The 17,928-nt window shown below is 62.1% G+C and overlaps 2 protein-coding genes across 2 annotated transcripts in view; both read right to left on the bottom strand.

Annotated features, from left to right (window-relative positions):
• The window catches only part of SRCAP (Snf2 related CREBBP activator protein), a 48,197-nt gene extending 36,077 nt beyond the window's left edge, over positions 1 to 12,120 (bottom strand). The window contains exons 1-19 of the mRNA XM_058860969.1: positions 12,021 to 12,120; positions 10,715 to 10,978; positions 8,582 to 8,653; positions 8,374 to 8,387; positions 7,735 to 7,932; positions 6,937 to 7,122; positions 6,334 to 6,474; positions 5,896 to 6,049; positions 5,290 to 5,348; positions 5,123 to 5,204; positions 4,769 to 4,858; positions 4,520 to 4,615; positions 4,038 to 4,324; positions 3,735 to 3,912; positions 2,775 to 2,911; positions 2,328 to 2,497; positions 1,786 to 1,978; positions 850 to 986; positions 199 to 385 (exon numbers count right to left, since the gene is read on the bottom strand). Coding sequence (XP_058716952.1) covers positions 199 to 385; positions 850 to 986; positions 1,786 to 1,978; positions 2,328 to 2,497; positions 2,775 to 2,911; positions 3,735 to 3,912; positions 4,038 to 4,324; positions 4,520 to 4,615; positions 4,769 to 4,858; positions 5,123 to 5,204; positions 5,290 to 5,348; positions 5,896 to 6,049; positions 6,334 to 6,474; positions 6,937 to 7,122; positions 7,735 to 7,932; positions 8,374 to 8,387; positions 8,582 to 8,653; positions 10,715 to 10,978; positions 12,021 to 12,120 — 2,745 coding nt within the window. The remainder of the gene's footprint in view (positions 1 to 198; positions 386 to 849; positions 987 to 1,785; positions 1,979 to 2,327; positions 2,498 to 2,774; positions 2,912 to 3,734; positions 3,913 to 4,037; positions 4,325 to 4,519; positions 4,616 to 4,768; positions 4,859 to 5,122; positions 5,205 to 5,289; positions 5,349 to 5,895; positions 6,050 to 6,333; positions 6,475 to 6,936; positions 7,123 to 7,734; positions 7,933 to 8,373; positions 8,388 to 8,581; positions 8,654 to 10,714; positions 10,979 to 12,020) is intronic.
• Positions 12,121 to 12,196: 76 nt separating this feature from the next.
• PPP4C (protein phosphatase 4 catalytic subunit) lies at positions 12,197 to 16,882 on the bottom strand. The gene is made up of 9 exons (XM_058860924.1): positions 16,830 to 16,882; positions 15,379 to 15,494; positions 15,218 to 15,269; positions 14,872 to 14,922; positions 14,398 to 14,499; positions 13,755 to 13,928; positions 13,521 to 13,647; positions 13,175 to 13,364; positions 12,197 to 12,905 (listed from the first exon to the last, which is right to left on the bottom strand). The coding sequence occupies exons 2-9, from the start codon at positions 15,474 to 15,476 to the stop codon at positions 12,776 to 12,778; spliced, it is 924 nt and encodes a 307-aa protein (XP_058716907.1). The 5' UTR covers positions 15,477 to 15,494; positions 16,830 to 16,882; the 3' UTR covers positions 12,197 to 12,775.
• Between the last annotated feature and the right edge of the window lie 1,046 nt (positions 16,883 to 17,928).

The raw sequence follows: 17,928 nt of genomic DNA on the forward strand, positions 1-17,928 counted from the left end.
CCCCCATCCAGGTGTGTCCAAACCCCCCCCGGTGTGTCCAACCCCCATCCAGGTGTGTCCAACCCCCATCCAGGTGTGCCCAACCCCCATCCAGGTGTGCCCAACCCCCATCCAGGTGCCTCCAAACACCTGCTGGAGCCCCAGATCCCCTCCAAGTGCCCCCAAACCTCCTCCTGCTGGCTTGCCCAGGTGTTTCACCTGGAAGGGGTGTGGCTCCAGGGCGCGCAGCACCAGGGCAGGGGTGCCGAGGCTGAGGCCAGGTGTGACGAGCGGGGAGGTGACGGGGCGGGGCTCGAACAGGTCGGGGTGGTTGCACACCTTGCGCAGCTGCATCAGCACGTTGATGACGCTCATGAAGTGGCCGCTGGCCAGCGTGGCCTTGGTGCTGGGGAAGGACACAGAGCACACCTGAGCTCACCTGGGCACACCAGGGGCTCACCTGGGGTCACCTGAGAAATTCCAGGGAATTACAGAGGAATTTGAAAGGGAAATTTGGAGATTTAGGGGGGAAGTTTGGGAGTCCAGGGTGAGCTCGGTGCTGAAAATGGGATGGAAAAGTCGCCCGGACTCACCTGGAGAATTACCTGGGGGTCAAGCAAAAAACTCCTGAGAAGAATGGGGGATTTCAAATGATTTGGGAGGGGATTTGGGGCATTTTGGGGATCCCAGGTGTGCCCAGGTGCGCCACCCTCACCCTGCCTGAGCCACGAGGTCACCGGAGACCTCGAGCTGACGGATTTGGGGTGAATTTGGCCGGATTTGGGTAGAATTCTATAGAATTCAGGTACAACTCAACAGGAATTCTGGGAATTCGGGGCTCCCAGGTGTGCCCAGGTGTGCCGCTCTCACCTGGCCTGGCCCATGAAGTCGTCGTAGAGGAACCTCTGGCGCTTGGACAGGCGGCACCTGAGCACGTGCTCGTACTTCTTGGGCATCTGCTTCTCCACGTCCACCTTGAGCCGGCGCAGCAGGAACGGCCGCAGCACCTGCGCAGGCACACCTGCCTCAGGTGGGCTACGGCCGGGCCTGGGTGTGCCCCTGGTGTGCCTCAGGTGTGCCCAGGTGTGTCCCAGGCGTGCCCAGGTGTGTCCCAGGTGTGCCCAGGTGTGCCCCTGGTGTGCCTCAGGTGTGCCCAGGTGTGTTCCAGGTGTGCCTCAGGTGTGCCCCGGTGTGTCCCAGGTGTGCCCCAGGTGTGCCCAGGTGTGCCCCTGGTGTGCCCCGGTGTCCCCAGATGCACCCCAATGTATCCCAGGTGTGTTCCAGTGTACCCAGCGTACCCCAGGTGTCTGTACCTGTGCCCAGGTGTACCCCAGGTGTGCCCCAGGTGCGCCTCAGGTGTGCCCAGGTGTGCCCCTGGTGTGCCTCAGGTGTGCCCCTGGTGTCCCCAGATGCACCCCAATGTATCCCAGGTGTGTCCCAGTGTACCCAGCGTACCCCAAGTATCTGTACCTGTGCCCAGGTGTATCCCAGGTGTACCACAGGTGTCTGTACCTGTGCCCAGGTGTACCCCAGGTGTGCCCCGGTGTCCCCAGATGCACCCCAATGTATCCCAGGTGTGTCCCAGTGTACCCAGCGTACCCCAGGTATCTGTACCTGTGCCCAGGTGTACCCCAGGTGTACCATAGGTGTCTGTACCTGTGCCCAGGTGTATCCCAGGTGTACCACAGGTGTCTGTACCTGTGCCCAGGTGTATCCCAGGTGTACCACAGGTGTCTGTACCTGTGCCCAGGTGTATCCCAGGTGTACCCCAGGTGTCTGTACCTGTGCCCAGGTGTGCCCAGGTACCTTGTGCAGCCTCTTGACCAGGCTCTCGTTGTACTCCTGGCTGCCCTCGATCATCCCGGTCAGGGGGTTGTGGAACCACTCGCGGAACTCGCGGTGGGACTGGAACACGCGCGGCATCAGGAAATGCATCAGCGACCAGAGCTCCATCAGCGAGTTCTGCAGCGGCGTACCTGTCAGCAGCAGCCGCCGCTGGCTGCAGGTGAGACAGGTGAGACAGTACAGGTGAGACAGGTGAGACAGGTGACACAGTACAGGTGAGACAGGTGCACACAGGTGAGGGCACAGCCCCAGCCCCAGAGCTCCATCAGCGAGTTCTGCAGCGGCGTGACCGTCAGCAGCAGCCGCTGCTGGCTGCAGGTGAGACAGGTGAGACAGGTGAACACAGGTGAGGGCACAGCCCCAGCAGCGGCAACCAGAGCTCCATCAGTGACTTGTGCCGGGGATCCAACTCAGGTGAGCCCCTCACCTGGCCCAGGTGTGCCGAGGTGTGCCCAGGTGTGCCCAGGCGTACCCCAGGTGTGCCCAGGCAGGTGTGCCCTCACCTGTTGAAGTTGAGCAGGGACTGCCAGCGCTGGGATTTGAAGTTCTTGATGTTCTGGGCCTCGTCCAGGATCAGGTATTTCCAGTTCTTCCTGCGGAAGGCCTGGTGGTCCTGCAGCACCAGCTTGTAGGAGGTGATGCACACGTGGAACGCGTTCGGCTTCGTCCAGCCCTGACAGGTGCGCAGGTGGGACAGGTGAGGCCAAAATCCCACAAGAAAACCTCCCTGGAACAGCCCAGCTGTGCCCCCAGGTGTGCCCCCAGGTGTGCCCCCAGATGTGCCCCCAGATGTGTCCCAGCTACACACAAACCACCCCCAGGTGTGCTCAGGTGTGCCCCCAGGTGTGCCCCAGCTGCACACAAACCACCCCCAGGTGTGCTCAGGTGTGCCCCCAGGTGTGCCCCCAGCTGCACACAAACCACCCCCAGGTGTGCTCAGGTGTGCTCACCTGTCTCTTGAGCCGCCGCTCCTTCTGGGCGCCGTAGTAGGTGAGGATTTTGAAGCTGGGGCACCAACGCTTGAGCTCCATCTCCCAGTTCAGCATCACCGAGGTGGGCACGATGATCAGGTGAGGGCCCCAGCTACCTGCGCACAGGTGAGAAACAGGTGAGACACCCCAAAAGAAGCACAGGTGACTTCCAAACACCTCAAGAAACAGGCTCAGGTGAGTCCTTGAGACCCTGGAAACGCTCATGTGGATCCCAAAGACCTCCCAGAGCTGCCCAGGTGTATCCCAGGTGTACCCAGGTGTATCCCAGGTGTCCCCAGGTGTATCCCAGGTGTCCCCCAGGTGTACCCAGGTGTACCCAGGTGTACCCAGGTGTATCCCAGGTGTATCCCAGGTGTATCCCAGGTGTCCCCAGGTGTACCCAGGTGTGCCCAGGTGTATCCCAGGTGTATCCCAGGTGTCCCCAGGTGTATCCCAGGTGTCCCCAGGTGTATCCAGGTGTCTCCAGGTGTCCCCAGGTGTATCCCAGGTGTATCCCAGGTGTATCCCAGGTGTCCCCAGGTGTACCCAGGTGTATCCCAGGTGTATCCCAGGTGTATCCCAGGTGTCCCCAGGTGTACCCAGGTGTGCCCAGGTGTATCCCAGGTGTCCCCAGGTGTATCCCAGGTGTCCCCAGGTGTATCCAGGTGTCTCCAGGTGTCCCCAGGTGTATCCCAGGTGTATCCCAGGTGTATCCCAGGTGTCCCCAGGTGTACCCAGGTGTATCCCAGGTGTGCCCAGGTGTCCCCAGGTGTATCCAGGTGTGCCCAGGTGTGCCCAGGTGTATCCCAGGTGTATCCCAGGTGTGCCCAGGTGTCCCCAGGTGTATCCCAGGTGTGCCCAGGTGTATCCCAGGTGTCCCCAGGTGTCCCCAGGTGTATCCAGGTGTGCCCAGGTGTATCCCAGGTGTGCCCCCCTCACCTTTCTCGCAGGCCAGGTGTGCCAGCAGGGAGATGGTCTGGATGGTCTTGCCCAGCCCCATCTCGTCGGCCAGGATCCCGTTGAGCTGCTTCTCGTACATGGTGACCAGCCAGTCCAGCCCGATGTGCTGGTACTCGCGCAGCGTGCCGCGCAGCAGGTGCGGGATCGGCGTCTTCACCTGCCGCACCGGGACGGGACGCGGCGCAGGTGAGGCACGGGTGAGCCCCAGGTGTGTCCCCAGCTGGGAGCGGGTGTACCCCAGGCGTACTGAGCTGTACTCCAGGTGTGCCCAGGTGTGCTCACCTGTGTGGTGGCCAGGGTGTAGCCCTTCGGCTGGAGGCTCTCGGCGGCCGCCGCGATGTCGCTGATCTCCTTCTTGGGGGCGGGGCCGGCAGCTGCGGCCGGGGCCGGGGCCACCTGGGCAGGTGTGGGTGGGGCCACGCCCCCCCCAGCCTCCCCTGGCGCTCCAGCCCCACCCTCTTGCCCCTCCCCCTCCTCCTCCTCCTCCTCGTCATCGGCCTCATCCTCCTCCTCCTCCTCCTCGTCGTCTTCCTCATCCTCATCCTCCTCACTGTCACCGCCAGGTGAGTCTGGGGGCACAGGTGAGCTCAAGGCAGAGCCCGAGCAGGTGCAGGGCACACCTGGGCGGGGTTTGGGGCTCCTGGGCGGGGTTTGGGGCTCCTGGGCGGGGTTTGGGGCTCCTGGGCGGGGTTTATGGTACACCTGGACAGGTGTGAGGCGCGCCCAGGTGGATGATCAGGTGAGGGACCTGCAGCAGGGCGTACCTGAGCGGGTGCTGCTGGCGCCGGGGGCGGAGTCGCAGTCGGAGTCAGTGAAGGCGCCGCGGTAACGCTGCAGCAGCTCCTCCATGGGCAGCGCACCTGAAACACACCTGAGTTACCTGCGGCACCTGCAACGTTTTGGGCCACTTTGGGGTATTTTGGAATGATTTGGGTCATTTTGGGGTGATTTGGGTCATTTTGGGGTGATCTGGGTCATTTTGGGGTGATTTCTGGGTGTTTCGGGTCGCTCACCCTCCCTGGCCAGGTCGTCGAGCTCCTGCTGGTGATCGACGTCGCCCTCCAGGCGCTCCTGGGCCGCGATCGTGTCCTCCTCATCCTCACCTGGGGACAGGACCAAACAACGTCACCTGGTGTCACCTGAACGTCACCAAACGTCACCGAGTGTCACCTGAACGTCACCAAACGTCACCAAGTGTCACCCAAATGTCACCAAATAACCCAAAAAAATCAGAGGTAATACAAAAAGACGAGGGAAACGCTGAAAAAAAGTCAGAAAACCTCCCAGAAACAGCTCACATTCCCCCCAGGTGTGGCCCCTCCCCCCCAGGTGTGGCTCCTCCCCCCCAGGTGTGGCTCCTCCCCCACCTTCCTCCTCCTCAGCTGCGAACTCCTCATCCTCCTCACGGGGGCCCCAGGGCGGGGGAGGGTCCCGAGAGCTCCTCAGCACCTGGGCAGGGGAGGGGACAGGTGAGGGGGAGGGGCACAGGTGAGGTGAGGGAGGGGCACAGGTGAGGGTGGGGGAGGGGCGGTACCTGCGGGGGGAGGGAGCCCAGCAGGTCCCCGAGAGGCCGGGGGGGGCTCTCGGCCGGGGCTGCAAAGGAGGGAGCACCTTTGTGAGCTCGGGGACACCTGGTGGCCACAGGGGACACCTGGGCCCACCCAGTCCCCACACCTGACCCCCAAACCCCCCAGGTGACACCTGTACCTCCTCCAGCACCCACAGGTGAGCCGATGACCACCCTCAAACCCCCCCCAGGTGACCCCCACACCCCCAAAGATGAGCTCTCCCACCAGGTGACCTCCCTCACCCAGGTGAATCCCAAACCTCACAAATGACGCCCCCTTTCCCCAGGTGACCCCTCCCCCCCAGGTGACCCCTCCCCCCAGGTGATTCCTTCCCATCAGGTGACCCTTCCCCAGCAGGTGACCCCTCCCCCCCAGGTGACCCCTCCCCAGGTGACCCCTCCCCATCAGGTGACCCCTCCCCAGGTGATTCCTCCCCCCCAGGTGACCCCTCTCCCCCAGGTGACCCCTCCCCATCAGCTGACCCCTCCCCCCCAGGTGACCCCTCCCCAGGTGACCCCTCCCCCCCAGGTGACCCCTCCCCAGGTGACCCCTGTGCCCGCCAGGTGTGGTACCTGTGCAGGTGCGGGCGCCGTGCCGCGGGGCGTTGAGGCTGCGGCTCAGCAGGTCCGAGTAGCGCTCGGTCTGGCCCACGATGAAATCCAGCTGCAGGTCCAGCGCCTTCTTGCGCTTCTCCTCCAGCCGCGACTGCTGCTTGAACTGCACCACCTGCGGCACCCGCGCTCACCTGAGCTCACCTGAGCGCTCGGGGCGGCCACCAACGGGCACCCAGGGGTGGGTGGAGGTCACTGGGGGTCACGGGCAGGCACCAATGGACACCCAGTGGTCATCAATGGCCACCACTGGCTCTCATTGGCCACCCAGCAGCCACCAGGGACCCTCAGCGACCACCAGGGACCACCATGGACCACCACAGCCACGGCCCCTCTCCCCAGGCCTGCCCAGGTGTGTCCCAGGTGCGTCCCACACCTGCCCAGGTGTGTCCCAGGTACCTTCTCGACGCTGCTCCAGAAGTGCCGCACCTCGCGGGCGATGGCGGCCGCCACGCGGCGCAGCTTGGCCTGCTCCTCGCGCTTGGCGCGCTCCTGGCGCTGCCGCTGCTCCTCGTGGTGCCGCATCACCATCCGCACCACCTGCCGCAGGTGGGACACAGGTGTGGGACACAGGTGTGGGACACAGGGGTGGGGACACAGGGGTGGGACACAGGGGTGGGGACACAGGGGTGGGACACAGGGGTGGGGACACAGGGGTGGGACACAGGGGTGAGGACACAGGGGTGGGGACACAGGGGTGGGACACAGGGGTGGGGACACAGGGGTGGGACACAGGGGTGGGACACAGGGGTGGGGACACAGGGGTGGGGACACAGGGGTGGGGACACAGGGGTGGGGACACAGGGGTGGGACACAGGGGTGGGGACACAGGGGTGGGGACACAGGGGTGGGGACACCGCTGCTCCAGGTACCCGAGCTCTGACAAGCCCATCCCAGGTGTGGCCAGGTGTCCCCAGGTGTGGCCGGGTGCGGCTGGGTGTGGCTAGGTGTGGGTGCGGCCAGCTGTCCCCAGGTGTCCCCAGGTGTGGCCAGGTGTGTTACCTTCCTGGCCACGCCCCTCTTCCAGCGGCGCTCCTGGGCGAAGTCGGCGGCCAGCCACTGCATCTCCTCGCACAGGTAATCCCAGTGCACCTTGGGCCGCGCCGGCTCCGGAACCTTGGGCAGGCGCCGCAGCGACCAAAACCCCTCACGCTTCATCTCAGCCACGCGGTGCTCCACCTCGGCCTCCTGCAGGGACAGGTGGGACAGGTGGGGACAGGTGGGGACAGGGGGGGACAGGGGGGAACAGGTGCGACAGGGGGGGACAGGGGGACAGGTGGGACAAGGGAGCACAGGTGGGGACAGGGGGGACAGGTGGGGACAGAGGAGCACAGAAAATGTTTGGAAGAAAAAAACCCCAAATCTCCACAATTTTATACCTCACCCACCCCAGCACCTCCAAATGCTCCTAAACCTCATCCCAGCCCATCCCAGACGATTCCCAGTCCATCCCAGACCATTCCCAGTCCATCCCAGTCCCCCCAAACCCTCTCCCAGTGCCCCCCAATTCCCAGTGCCTGTCCCCATTCCCAGTTCTTGGTGTTCCCGCTGTTCCCGGTGCCCCTGTCCCTGTTCCCAGCCCCGTTATCCCTGCGTTATCCCCGCGTTTTCCCAGCGTTATCCCCGTGTTTTCCCGGAGTTATCCCTGTGTTTTCCCAGCCCCATTATCCTGGTGTTATCCCGGCGTTCTCCCCGTGTTATCCCGGCGTTCTCCCCGTGTTATCCCGGCATTCTCCCCGTATTTTCCCAGTGTTTTCCCCGTGTTCTCCCCGCGTTCTCCCGCCGTTCTCCCACACTCACGTGCTTGGCCTGCTCGGCGATCTCGGCGTGGCTGCGCTCCCACAGCCAGGGGGGCTCGGGGGGCCCGGGGGGGCCCTCGGGGGGGCCCTCGGGGGGCGCGGCCGGCCGGGGGGGGCCGGGGGGGGAGGGGCTGCCCGGGGACCCCGCGGACGAGGCCGGAGAGACGGGGCTGGAGCCGGTCATTCTGCCCGCCGGGACCTGGGCAACGGGAACAGCAACGGGGGGAAAGGGGAATCCTCAGACACGGCCGTGCTGCCCACCCAGAACCGGGAAACGGGACAAGGGGGAATTGCGGGAACAGCGGGGCCGTGAGCCCGGAGCCCGTTGTTCTCTGCCAGCTGCGTCCCCAGGGAGAAAATTTGGGATTTGGGGGGATTTTGAGGCATTTTGGGAGAGTCTGGGGGCTCCTGGGGGTGGGTTCAGAGGGAATCTGGGGAGTTTTTGGGGGGATTTGGGTGGATTTTGGGGGAATTTGGGGTCTCCCCTCCCCGCGCCCCTCCCCCCACTCACCTGGGGGTGCAGGGGTGGGTGGGGGTGGGGCGGGGGGGCCCCGGGGCCGCCCCCCCCCCCCGGCCGCAGGGGCTGCTGGGTAGGGGGCGCCTCATGCTGGGGGGGGGCGCCCGGGCGGCCCAGCCTCACCTGCGCCGCGGCACCTGCACAGGTGAGAGCACAGGTGAGAGCGCACCTGGGACACACCTGGGACAGGTGAGAGTTCAGCCCAGCCCCCCCGGCCTCACCTGAGCCCACACGGCCTCACCTGTCCCCCACCTGCCTGGGCTCACCTATCCCAGCTCACCTGCCCAGGCTCCCCCGTCTCTCACCTGGCCCCCCTCGCTGCCGGGCTCACCTGTGTGCGCGGGGCCCTCCTCCTCCTCCTCACACTCCACTTCCACGGTGCCGCTGAGGCGGGGGCGGCGTCCTGGGGGCACAGGTGAGTCAGGGTGGGGCACAACTGGGGCATTGGGGTGTTGAGAGGAGACCTGAGCACATCTGAGGGGCACCTGAGCACACCTGGGCACACCAAGGGGGCACCTGGGCACACCTGGAGGGTACCTGGGGATACCTGACCTCAACTGGGGCTTGACTGCCCCTCCTGCCACAGCTGTGAGGGGGCCCCTGCCTCAGGGCATTCCTGAGATTCACTAACCTGTCCCACCTGTGGTCACCTGTCCCACACAGGAACCCCCAGGCCCCCAGTGTGTCCCCAAACCCCTTAAATGACCCCAAACCCTGAAATGACCTGGAAACCCCGAAGTGACCCCAAAACACCAAACTGACCCCAAAGCCCTCACTGGGACCCCCAAACCAACCCCTGGCCCCACACTGGGACCCCAAAATTGACCCTCACCCCACATCAGGTATCTCCCAAACCCGACTGACCCCAAACCCCTCACTGGGGTCTCAGGTCCTAAATGGGGACTCCTCAAACCCCACACGGGGACCTCAAACCCGACTCTCAAACCCCTCAAACCCTGGCGGGGTCTCAGCCCTTTCACCCCACACCTGCTCCCGTTCCAGGCTCCCACACTGGGGGTCCCTCACCCCACACAGGTTCCCCCAAAGCTGCCCCAGCCCCACAGCGGGACCCCCGAGCTCCTCACCCCGCTCTCAGTGTCCCCCCACACCAAGGAGCTCCCGCAGCCCACAGAGGGAAACCCGAGCCTCACAGCGGGACCCCCAACATCCCCTCACACCCCACACCGGGACCCCCAACATCCCCTCACACCCCACAGCGGGACCCCCAACATCCCCTCACCCCACACCGGGACCCCCAACATCCCCTCACACCCCACAGCGGGACCCCCAACATCCCCTCACACCCCACAGCAAAACCCCCAACATCCCCTCACACCCCACAGCGGGACCCCCAACATCCCCTCACACCCCACAGCAAAACCCCCAACATCCCCTCACACCCCACACCGGGACCCCCAACATCCCCTCACACCCCACAGCGGGACCCCCAACATCACCTCACACCCCACACCGGGACCCCCAACATCCCCTCACACCCCACACCGGGACCCCCAACATCCCCTCACACCCCACACCGGGACCCCCAACATCCCCTCACACCCCACACCGGGACCCCCAACATCCCCTCACACCCCACACCGGGACCCCCAACATCCCCTCACCCCACACCGGGACCCCCAACATCCCCTCACACCCCACACCGGGACCCCCAACATCCCCTCACACCCCACAGCGGGACCCCCAACATCCCCTCACCCCACACCGGGACCCCCAACATCCCCTCACCCCACACCGGGACCCCCAACATCCCCTCACACCCCACACCGGGACCCCCAACATCCCCTCACACCCCACACCGGGACCCCCAACATCCCCTCACCCCACACCGGGACCCCCAACATCCCCTCACACCCCACACCGGGACCCCCAACATCCCCTCACACCCCACACCGGGACCCCCAACATCCCCTCACACCCCACAGCGGGACCCCCAACATCCCCTCACACCCCACACCGGGACCCCCAACATCCCCTCACACCCCACAGCGGGACCCCCAACATCCCCTCACACCCCACAGCGGGACCCCCAACATCCCCTCACCCCACAGCAAAACCCCCAACATCCCCTCACCCCACACCGGGACCCCCAACATCCCCTCACACCCCACACCGGGACCCCCAACATCCCCTCACCCCACAGCGGGACCCCCAACATCCCCTCACCCCACACCGGGACCCCCAACATCCCCTCACACCCCACACCGGGACCCCCAACATCCCCTCACCCCACAGCGGGACCCCCAACATCCCCTCACCCCACACCGGGACCCCCAACTTCACCTCAGCCCACAGCAAAGCCCCCCCCGAGCCCCGAATCAAAGCCCCCCCGGGACCCTCACAGCCCCTGAGGCCTCAGCAGCCGCCCCCTCCCCCGGGGGTCCCTCACCCCCAGCAAAGTCCCCAAAGCAGGGGGTCCCTCGCCCCCTCCCCGCTCCCCCGTTACCGATCGCTCCCGGCCGCTCCCGGCGCCTCACGGGGGGAGGGGGAGGCGAGGGGGGGGCGGAGGAGGAGGAGGCGGAAGGACGGGAGGGGAGGGGGGGGCCCCGGGGAGGCGCCTCCGCTCCCGCTCCGCCTCCAACGCCAAATGGCGGCCGGGTGCCCCCTCCCCCTACTCGAGACCCCCTTCGAGACCCCCAGAGCCCCCCCTCGAACCCCCAGAACCCCCCCCCGGGCCCTCCTCCCCCCTCCGCCCCCCCCTCCCTCAGGGCTCACGGGAAATGGAGTCCGGGGAGCTGAGGGAGAAGCCGGCAAAATGGCAGCGGCCGCGCGCGCGCCCAGCGAGGTCTCGCGAGAGCACAATGCTTCCCCAATAGGCACTCTCGCGAGATCTCTTACCGCCCCCCCAGCTCCTCCCGCCTTTCCCTTCCCGCCCTCTTTACCCGCCCCCCTCAAATCTCGCGTGATCCCTCATTGAAAAGGCACTGAGATCTCGCGAGTCCCTTACTCCTCCTTCCCGCCCTCCCGCCACGCCAACTGTCGCGAGATCTCCCATTGAGAAGCGCTGCGATCTTGCGAGACCTCGCTCCTCCCGTCCCCCTTCACGCTCAATCTCACACCAAGTCTCGCGAGAGCGCTGCGCGTTTCAATTGGTGCTGCCGTGAGACCTCGGCCCTCCCCGACCCTCTCTCGCCTTCCCCGCTCGCTCTCCACGCCGCCCTCCCGCCACGCCAAGTCTCGCCAAATGCAAATACTTCCCTATGGGCGCTATCGCGGTATTTTAGCTCCCTCTTTCCACCCGCCTCCTTCAGGCCTTCCTCCCCCGCCCTCATCCCCCTCCCGCCACACGACGTCTCGCGAGATCATACCGCTTTTCTACGGGCTCGCTCGCGAGATTTCAATGCCCCCACAAACAGGCTTTTTTTTTCTCACGCCCGCCTCCTTCCTGCCCTTCGTGCAAGTCTCGCGAGATTGCCGTGGGTCTCAATAAATTTTCTCGTGAGATTTCCTCCCGCCTTTTCCTCTCTTCCCGCGCTAATTCTCGCGAGATCGCAGCCCGTCCCAGTGAGACCTCTCGCGAGATCTTAACCCTCTCCTTTCCCGCCGTCTCGGCTCGCGAGATCCGCAGCTGCTGTGTGGGAAGTCTCGCGAGATTCTGCTCCCATCCCACTGCCCTCCCATTTCCCTCCGCTCCCGCGCGATTTGAAGCGATGAAGGCGGGCGGGCATTGCCACGCTGCTCACGCCCCTTTGTGGGTGTGGTTTAAGCAAAGGAGGCGTGGCCGATCCATTACGTCATTGGCTTGCCGGCACTTCTGGTCTGCGCCGGCACTTCCGGCGTGGAGGCCGCCATCTTGGCCCTCCAGCCAGAGGGCCGTGGGCGCCGCCATCTGTGTTCTGTGGGCGCCGCCATCTTGCCTGTGCCATGGAGGATGACGGGCTTCGTCCCCTTCCCTTCCTCCCTCTCATTCCCAAAAGTTCCCAAAAAAACTTTTTTTTTGGATTTTTGAGCTTTTTTTTATCCAAACGGAGGCAAAACGGAGCAGAAACACAAAAAAAAATTCCCCATTTTCGCCCCAAAATGCGCATGGGGAGGGGAGGGGACCCAGCGGGGGCAGGGGAAGGTCCCCAAAAGTCACCTGGGGGTCCCCAGGCCTCCCCCAGGTCCCAGGTGAGCAGAGGTTTGAGCCCAGGTGTGTCCCGGGTGCACCCGGTGTGTCACGGTCTATCCCAGGTGCACCCAGGTATGCCCAGGTACCCCCAGGTGTGCCCAGGTGTGTCCCAGGTACCGCCAAGGTGACCTCATGAGCTCCCAGGTGTGTCCCAGGTGTACCCCTGCCATACTCAGCTGTGCCCAGGTACCCCTGGCTGTATCTTAGATACCCCCAGATTTGCCCAGGTGTCCCCAGGTATGTCCCAGGAGTGCCCAGGAGTGCCCAGGTGTGCCACAGGTATCCCCAGATACACCTTGGCCATACCCGGGTGCACCCAGGTGTGTCACGGTCTGTCCCAGGTGCACCCAGGTGTGCCCAGGTACCCCCAGGCACGCCCAGGTGTGCCCAGGTGTGTCACAGGAAGTAGTCGGCCACGGGTTTCTTGGCGGGGATGCCGCGCGTCTCCTGCGGCGCCGCCTCGAAGATGATGAACTCCTTCTGCAGGTGCTCGTCCAGCTCCAAGATGGCCGCCACATTCCCGCACCTGCCGGGCATTCGCATCTCATTTGCATCTCACTTGCATCTCAGGTGTTTTTAACACGTTCTCACCTGGAGGCCCCAGACCCACCCGCACCCCTCAGCCCAACCCCTCCCATATCCTACCTGGCATTTGCATCTCATTTACATCTCATTTGCATCTCATTAAATGCCCATAGTGGATTTTTAGCACATGCTTAACCCCCACCCGCTCTGTAATTAATTCCCATGTAACTCCCAATTAATGACTACTCAATTAGCGCGTCGTTTGCATACCGGTAGCAGTAATTGGGGGCTGACCAGACGGTGAGCACGGTCTCCCCGAAGTGCCACTTGTAGCCCTCCATGACGAGCTGGTGGGCGCGGCAGATCATGGACACCTCGTTGGCCGCGTTGAACTGCGCCACCACGTCCGAGCCGAACAGGTACCCCGCGCCGCGGGGGGACACGCCCCAGCCGGTGGTGTCTGACACGCGAGACGGGTGAGAACGCCGGTTTTGGCCGATTCGGTGAGTTTTGGGGTAAAACCTCAGGGGTTTGGAGGATTTTTCCAGGGTTTTGGGTCGGGGTGTGTCCCTCACCTGCCCACCTGGCCCACACCTGTCCCTCCCCAGCACGGTACCTTCGGGGTCGGACCAGAGCAGGTCGCACATGGGGCCGTCGTGCGGCACCTCCTGCTTGCGGTCGATGGTGCGGATCTGGTCCAGGGTCTGGATGGACGGCGAGAGCCCCCCGTGCACGCAGAAAATCTGGGGACGTTCGGGGCATTTGGGGACAGTTGGGGCACCGGAGCCCCACCCCCTCCACCTGCCCTGGTGCCCCCAGGTGTGTCTCAGGTGTCCCCAGGTGCGCTCACCTTGCCGTCGATGATGGCCGACAGGCTCAGGTAGTCGAAGATCTCGGTGCAGTAGCGCCACACGGTGACCGAGCCGTACTTGCGCAGGCACTCGTCGTAGAAACCGTACACCTGCGTGATCTGCCGCGACTCGTGGTTACCCCGGATCAGCGTGATCCGGTCCGGGTACCTCACCTGGGCACAGGTAACACACCTGAGTCACACCCGGCACAGGGAACACACCTGGCTCACACCTGGCACAGGTAACACACCTGTACCAGGTACAACACACCTGGCTCACACCTGGCACAGGTAACACACCTGAGTCACACCTGGCACAAGTAACATGCCTGGCTCACACCTGGGCACAGCTAACATACCTGTACCAGGTACAACGCACCTGAGTCACACCTGGCACAAGTAACACACCTGAGTCACACCTGGCACAAGTAACATGCCTGTACCAGGTACAATGCACCTGAGTCACACCTGGACACACCTGGGCAGGTGAGTCGAGCCCAGGGACACACCCACGGGGTCACACATGAGGGGTGTGGCAGCACCAGGCCGTGCCCAGATCTCACCTGTCCCTCACCTGTCTCATCTGAACACACCTGTGCTCACCTGTCTGACACACCTGACACACCTGGCCAGGTGAGCTCACCTTTAGGGCCAGCAGGAGCAGGAAGGTCTCCACACTGTAGAAACCACGGTCGACGAAATCGCCCATGAACAGGTAATTGGTCTCAGGTACGTCCCCTCCCACCTGGGAACAGGTGAGACACATGAGGGACAGGGGGGACAGGTGAGGGACAGGTGAGGGACAGGTGAGGGACAGGTGAGGGACAGGTGAGGGACAGGTGAGGGACAGGTGAGACAGGTGAGGGACAGGTGAGGGACAGGTGAGGGACAGGGGGACAGGTGAGGGACAGGTGAGGGACAGGGGGACAGGTGAGGGACAGGTGAGGGACAGGTGAGGGACAGGTGAGGGACAGGTGAGGGACAGGTGGAGAACAGGAGTCACTCAGGGGTCACTCAGGGGTCACTCAGGGGTCACCCAGGGGTCACCCAGGGGTCACCCAGGGGTCACTCAGGGGTCACCCAGGGGTCACCCAGGGGTCACCCAGGGGTCACTGACCCTGAAGAGCTCCTTGAGGTCGTAGAACTGCCCATGGATGTCTCCGCACACCTGAGAAACAGAGCCCCAAAATGTCCCAAAATGCCCCCAAATGTCCCAAAATGTCCCCAAATATCCCCAAACCCCCCCAAACCCCCTCAAATCCACATCAAATCCCATCCAAATTTCCCCCAAAACTCCCCAAAATCCCCCAAAAATTCCCTCAAAATGCCCCAAGATTCCCCTAAAATTCCCCCAAACCCCCTCTTGTCCACCTCAAATCCCACCCAAATCCCCAAAATTCCCAAATTTCTCCCCAAAATTCCCAAACTTCTCCCCAGAATTCCCAATCCCCGGCCCGGCTCACAGTGACAGGCGAATCCACCCTCTGCACGTTGCTCTCCTCCACCAAAATCTCCCTGAAAAAAAAACCAAAAACAAAAATCCCCCAAAACCCCCAATTAATGCCCCAATCAACCCCTCCGGGGGCTCCTGGGGTGTTAATTAGTGTCAATTAGCATTAATTACCGGGCCTTGGCGCACAGGGCCTTGACCTCGCTCTCCTTGATGAGCTCGCAGCGCCGCAGCTGCTCGATCTGCCGGTCCAGGTCGCTCAGCTCCCCCATGGCGGAGCTAATTAACCCCTAATTAAGCAATTGGGTGCCTCATTAATTAGCTCGGCTCCTCCCAGAGGGATAATTAATGAACCTGGGGGTAATTAACCCCAAATTTTCCATGAAAAGGGGTGGGGAAAAGGGTTTGGAAAGGGTTAAACCCCTCGTGGGTGGGTTAATTAACCCTCTAATTAATTAATTAGGACCCTCATTAATTGACTAAACTGACTCTGGGGGTAATTAAGCCTTGCCAAGGGTGATTAATGAACCTGGGAGTAATTAGTGCAGCCTAAGGCACAGAAATGGGTGCATTAAGGGGTTAAAAGTCTCCTAAACCGCTTAATTAACCCTTTAATTAATCAATTAGGACCCTCATTAATTAATTAAACTTCTCCTGGAGGAGTTGGAGGAGTAATTAATGAGCAGTGGGGTAATTAAGCCCCAACTTCCCATTAAAAGGGGGTTGAAGCCTCATGGATGTGTTAATTAATTAATCCCTTAATTAATTATATCATTAATAACCGTACGGGACCGCCCAAAATTCATCAGGGACCCCAAATCCTCCAAAAACCCCAAAATCCCAACAAAATCCCTCACAGATCACAAAATCCCCTCACAAATAACAAAATTCCAAAAAAATCACAAAATCCCAACAAAATCCCCCCAAATCCGAGCCTGGATACCCCAAAATCCCCCGATTCCCCCCCAGGAGCCCCAAATTTCCCCCAAATCCCCTCAGAGACCCCAAAACTCCAACCCCGAACCGAGCGGATCTCACAAAAATGCCCCAAATCCCCTCAAAATTCCCCCAAATCCCCTCAGACACCCCTCAAATCCCCCCAGATCTCTCCAAGACCCCACAAATCCCTCACAGAATCCCCTAAACCCCCCAGAATGCCCCAAATCCCCTCAAAATTCCCCCAAATCCCCCCAGATCTCTCCAAGACCCCACAAATCCCTCACAGAATCCCCTAAACCCCCCAAAATGCCCCAAATCCCCTCAAAATTCCCCCAAATCCCCCCAGATCTCTCCAAGACCCCACAAATCCCTCACAGAATCCCCTAAGCCCCCCAAAATGCCCCAAATCCCCTCAAAATTCCCCCAAATCCCCCCAGATCTCTCCAAGACCCCACAAATCCCTCACAGAATCCCCTAAATCCCCCAAAATGCCCCCAAACCCAACCGCGGAACTCCCAAACCCCTCCGAGCTTACCCAGGACCCCCCGGGATCCTCCAAACCCACCCCAACCCCTCCGAGAGCCCCCAGATCCCTCACGGAATCTTCCAGAACGCCAAAAAACCCCCAAAAAACCAAAAAAAGCCCCCAAATGCCCCAAAAAGCCCCAGAAGCGTCCCGGACCCACCGCCGGACCCGCCGCCGCCGCCGCCGCCGCGCGTCACTTCCGGCCACGCCCACACGGAAGCGCAGAACCGGAAGTGTCCGGGGAAGGTGGAGCCAAAATGGCGCCCGGGAGGCGCCAAAAACGTCCCCGGAGGGGCGCGCTGAGAAACGGAGCGCGAAAAAACTCCACAAAAGTGAGCGGAAAGGGACCCAAAACCACCCGAAATCCTAAAATCTCTGCGGAAGGGGAGTCCAAAATACCCGGAATGGCCAAAATTGGGAGAATAAAGTCCCGGGAAAGGCGGGGCTGGAAATGGGGCGTGAAAAAAGTTCCAAAAATCAACGCCGGCACCCAAAATAGAGGAAAAAGGGGCCCAGAATGACCCGAAGTCCCAAAATTTGTGGGCAAAGGGATGGGGATACGTCCAGAATGCGGGCACGGTCAGGACGGGGATTTCTATGGGAGATTTCCGTGGGATTTCTGCAGGATTTCTAAGAGAGATTTGTGTGGGATTTGTGTGGGAAATTTGTGTGGGATTTCTGTAGATTTCTGTGGGAGATTTCTGTGTGAGATTTCTGTGGGATTTGTGTGGGAGATTTGTGTGGGTCAGTGGTCACTCTGGTCAGTGTGGTCACTCTGGTCACTCTGGTCAGTGTGGTCACTCTGGTCAGTGTGCTCAGCCTCTCCTCCGGGCAGCGCTGACTGAAGAGGAGGCCACAGCCGAAGCCACGCTGGGGGAATTCAGGTTGGAATTTGGGAAACTTGGGAAAGTTAGGGAATGACAATCACTGTGGGATATTCGGGATGTGTCAATCACTGTGGGATATTCGGGATGTGTCAATCACTGTGGGATATTCGGGATGTGTCAATCACTGTGGGATATTCGGGATGTGTCAATCACTGTGGGATATTCGGGATGTGTCAATCACTGTGGGATATTCGGGATGTGTCAATCACTGTGGGATATTCGGGATGTGTCAGTCGGTGTGGGATATTCGGGATGTGACAGTCGGTGTGGGATATTCGGGATGTGTCAATCACTGTGGGATATTCGGGATGTGTCAATCACTGTGGGATATTCGGGATGTGTCAATCACTGTGGGATATTCGGGATGTGTCA

The sequence above is a fragment of the Poecile atricapillus genome, chromosome 34 (genome assembly GCF_030490865.1).
Source record: "Poecile atricapillus isolate bPoeAtr1 chromosome 34, bPoeAtr1.hap1, whole genome shotgun sequence".
In the NCBI taxonomy this organism is placed as follows: domain Eukaryota; kingdom Metazoa; phylum Chordata; class Aves; order Passeriformes; family Paridae; genus Poecile; species Poecile atricapillus.

Coding starts and splice junctions, on each gene's coding strand:
- PPP4C (XM_058860924.1), bottom strand. CDS start 15,476: ATGGGGGAGCTGAGCGACCTGGACCGGCAGATCGAGCAGCTGCGGCGC. Junction 13,648..13,754: donor CGGCCATCATCGACGGCAAG/GTGAGCGCACCT, acceptor GAACGTCCCCAG/ATTTTCTGCGTGCACGGGGG. Junction 13,365..13,520: donor GCTCTGGTCCGACCCCGAAG/GTACCGTGCTGG, acceptor CTCGCGTGTCAG/ACACCACCGGCTGGGGCGTG.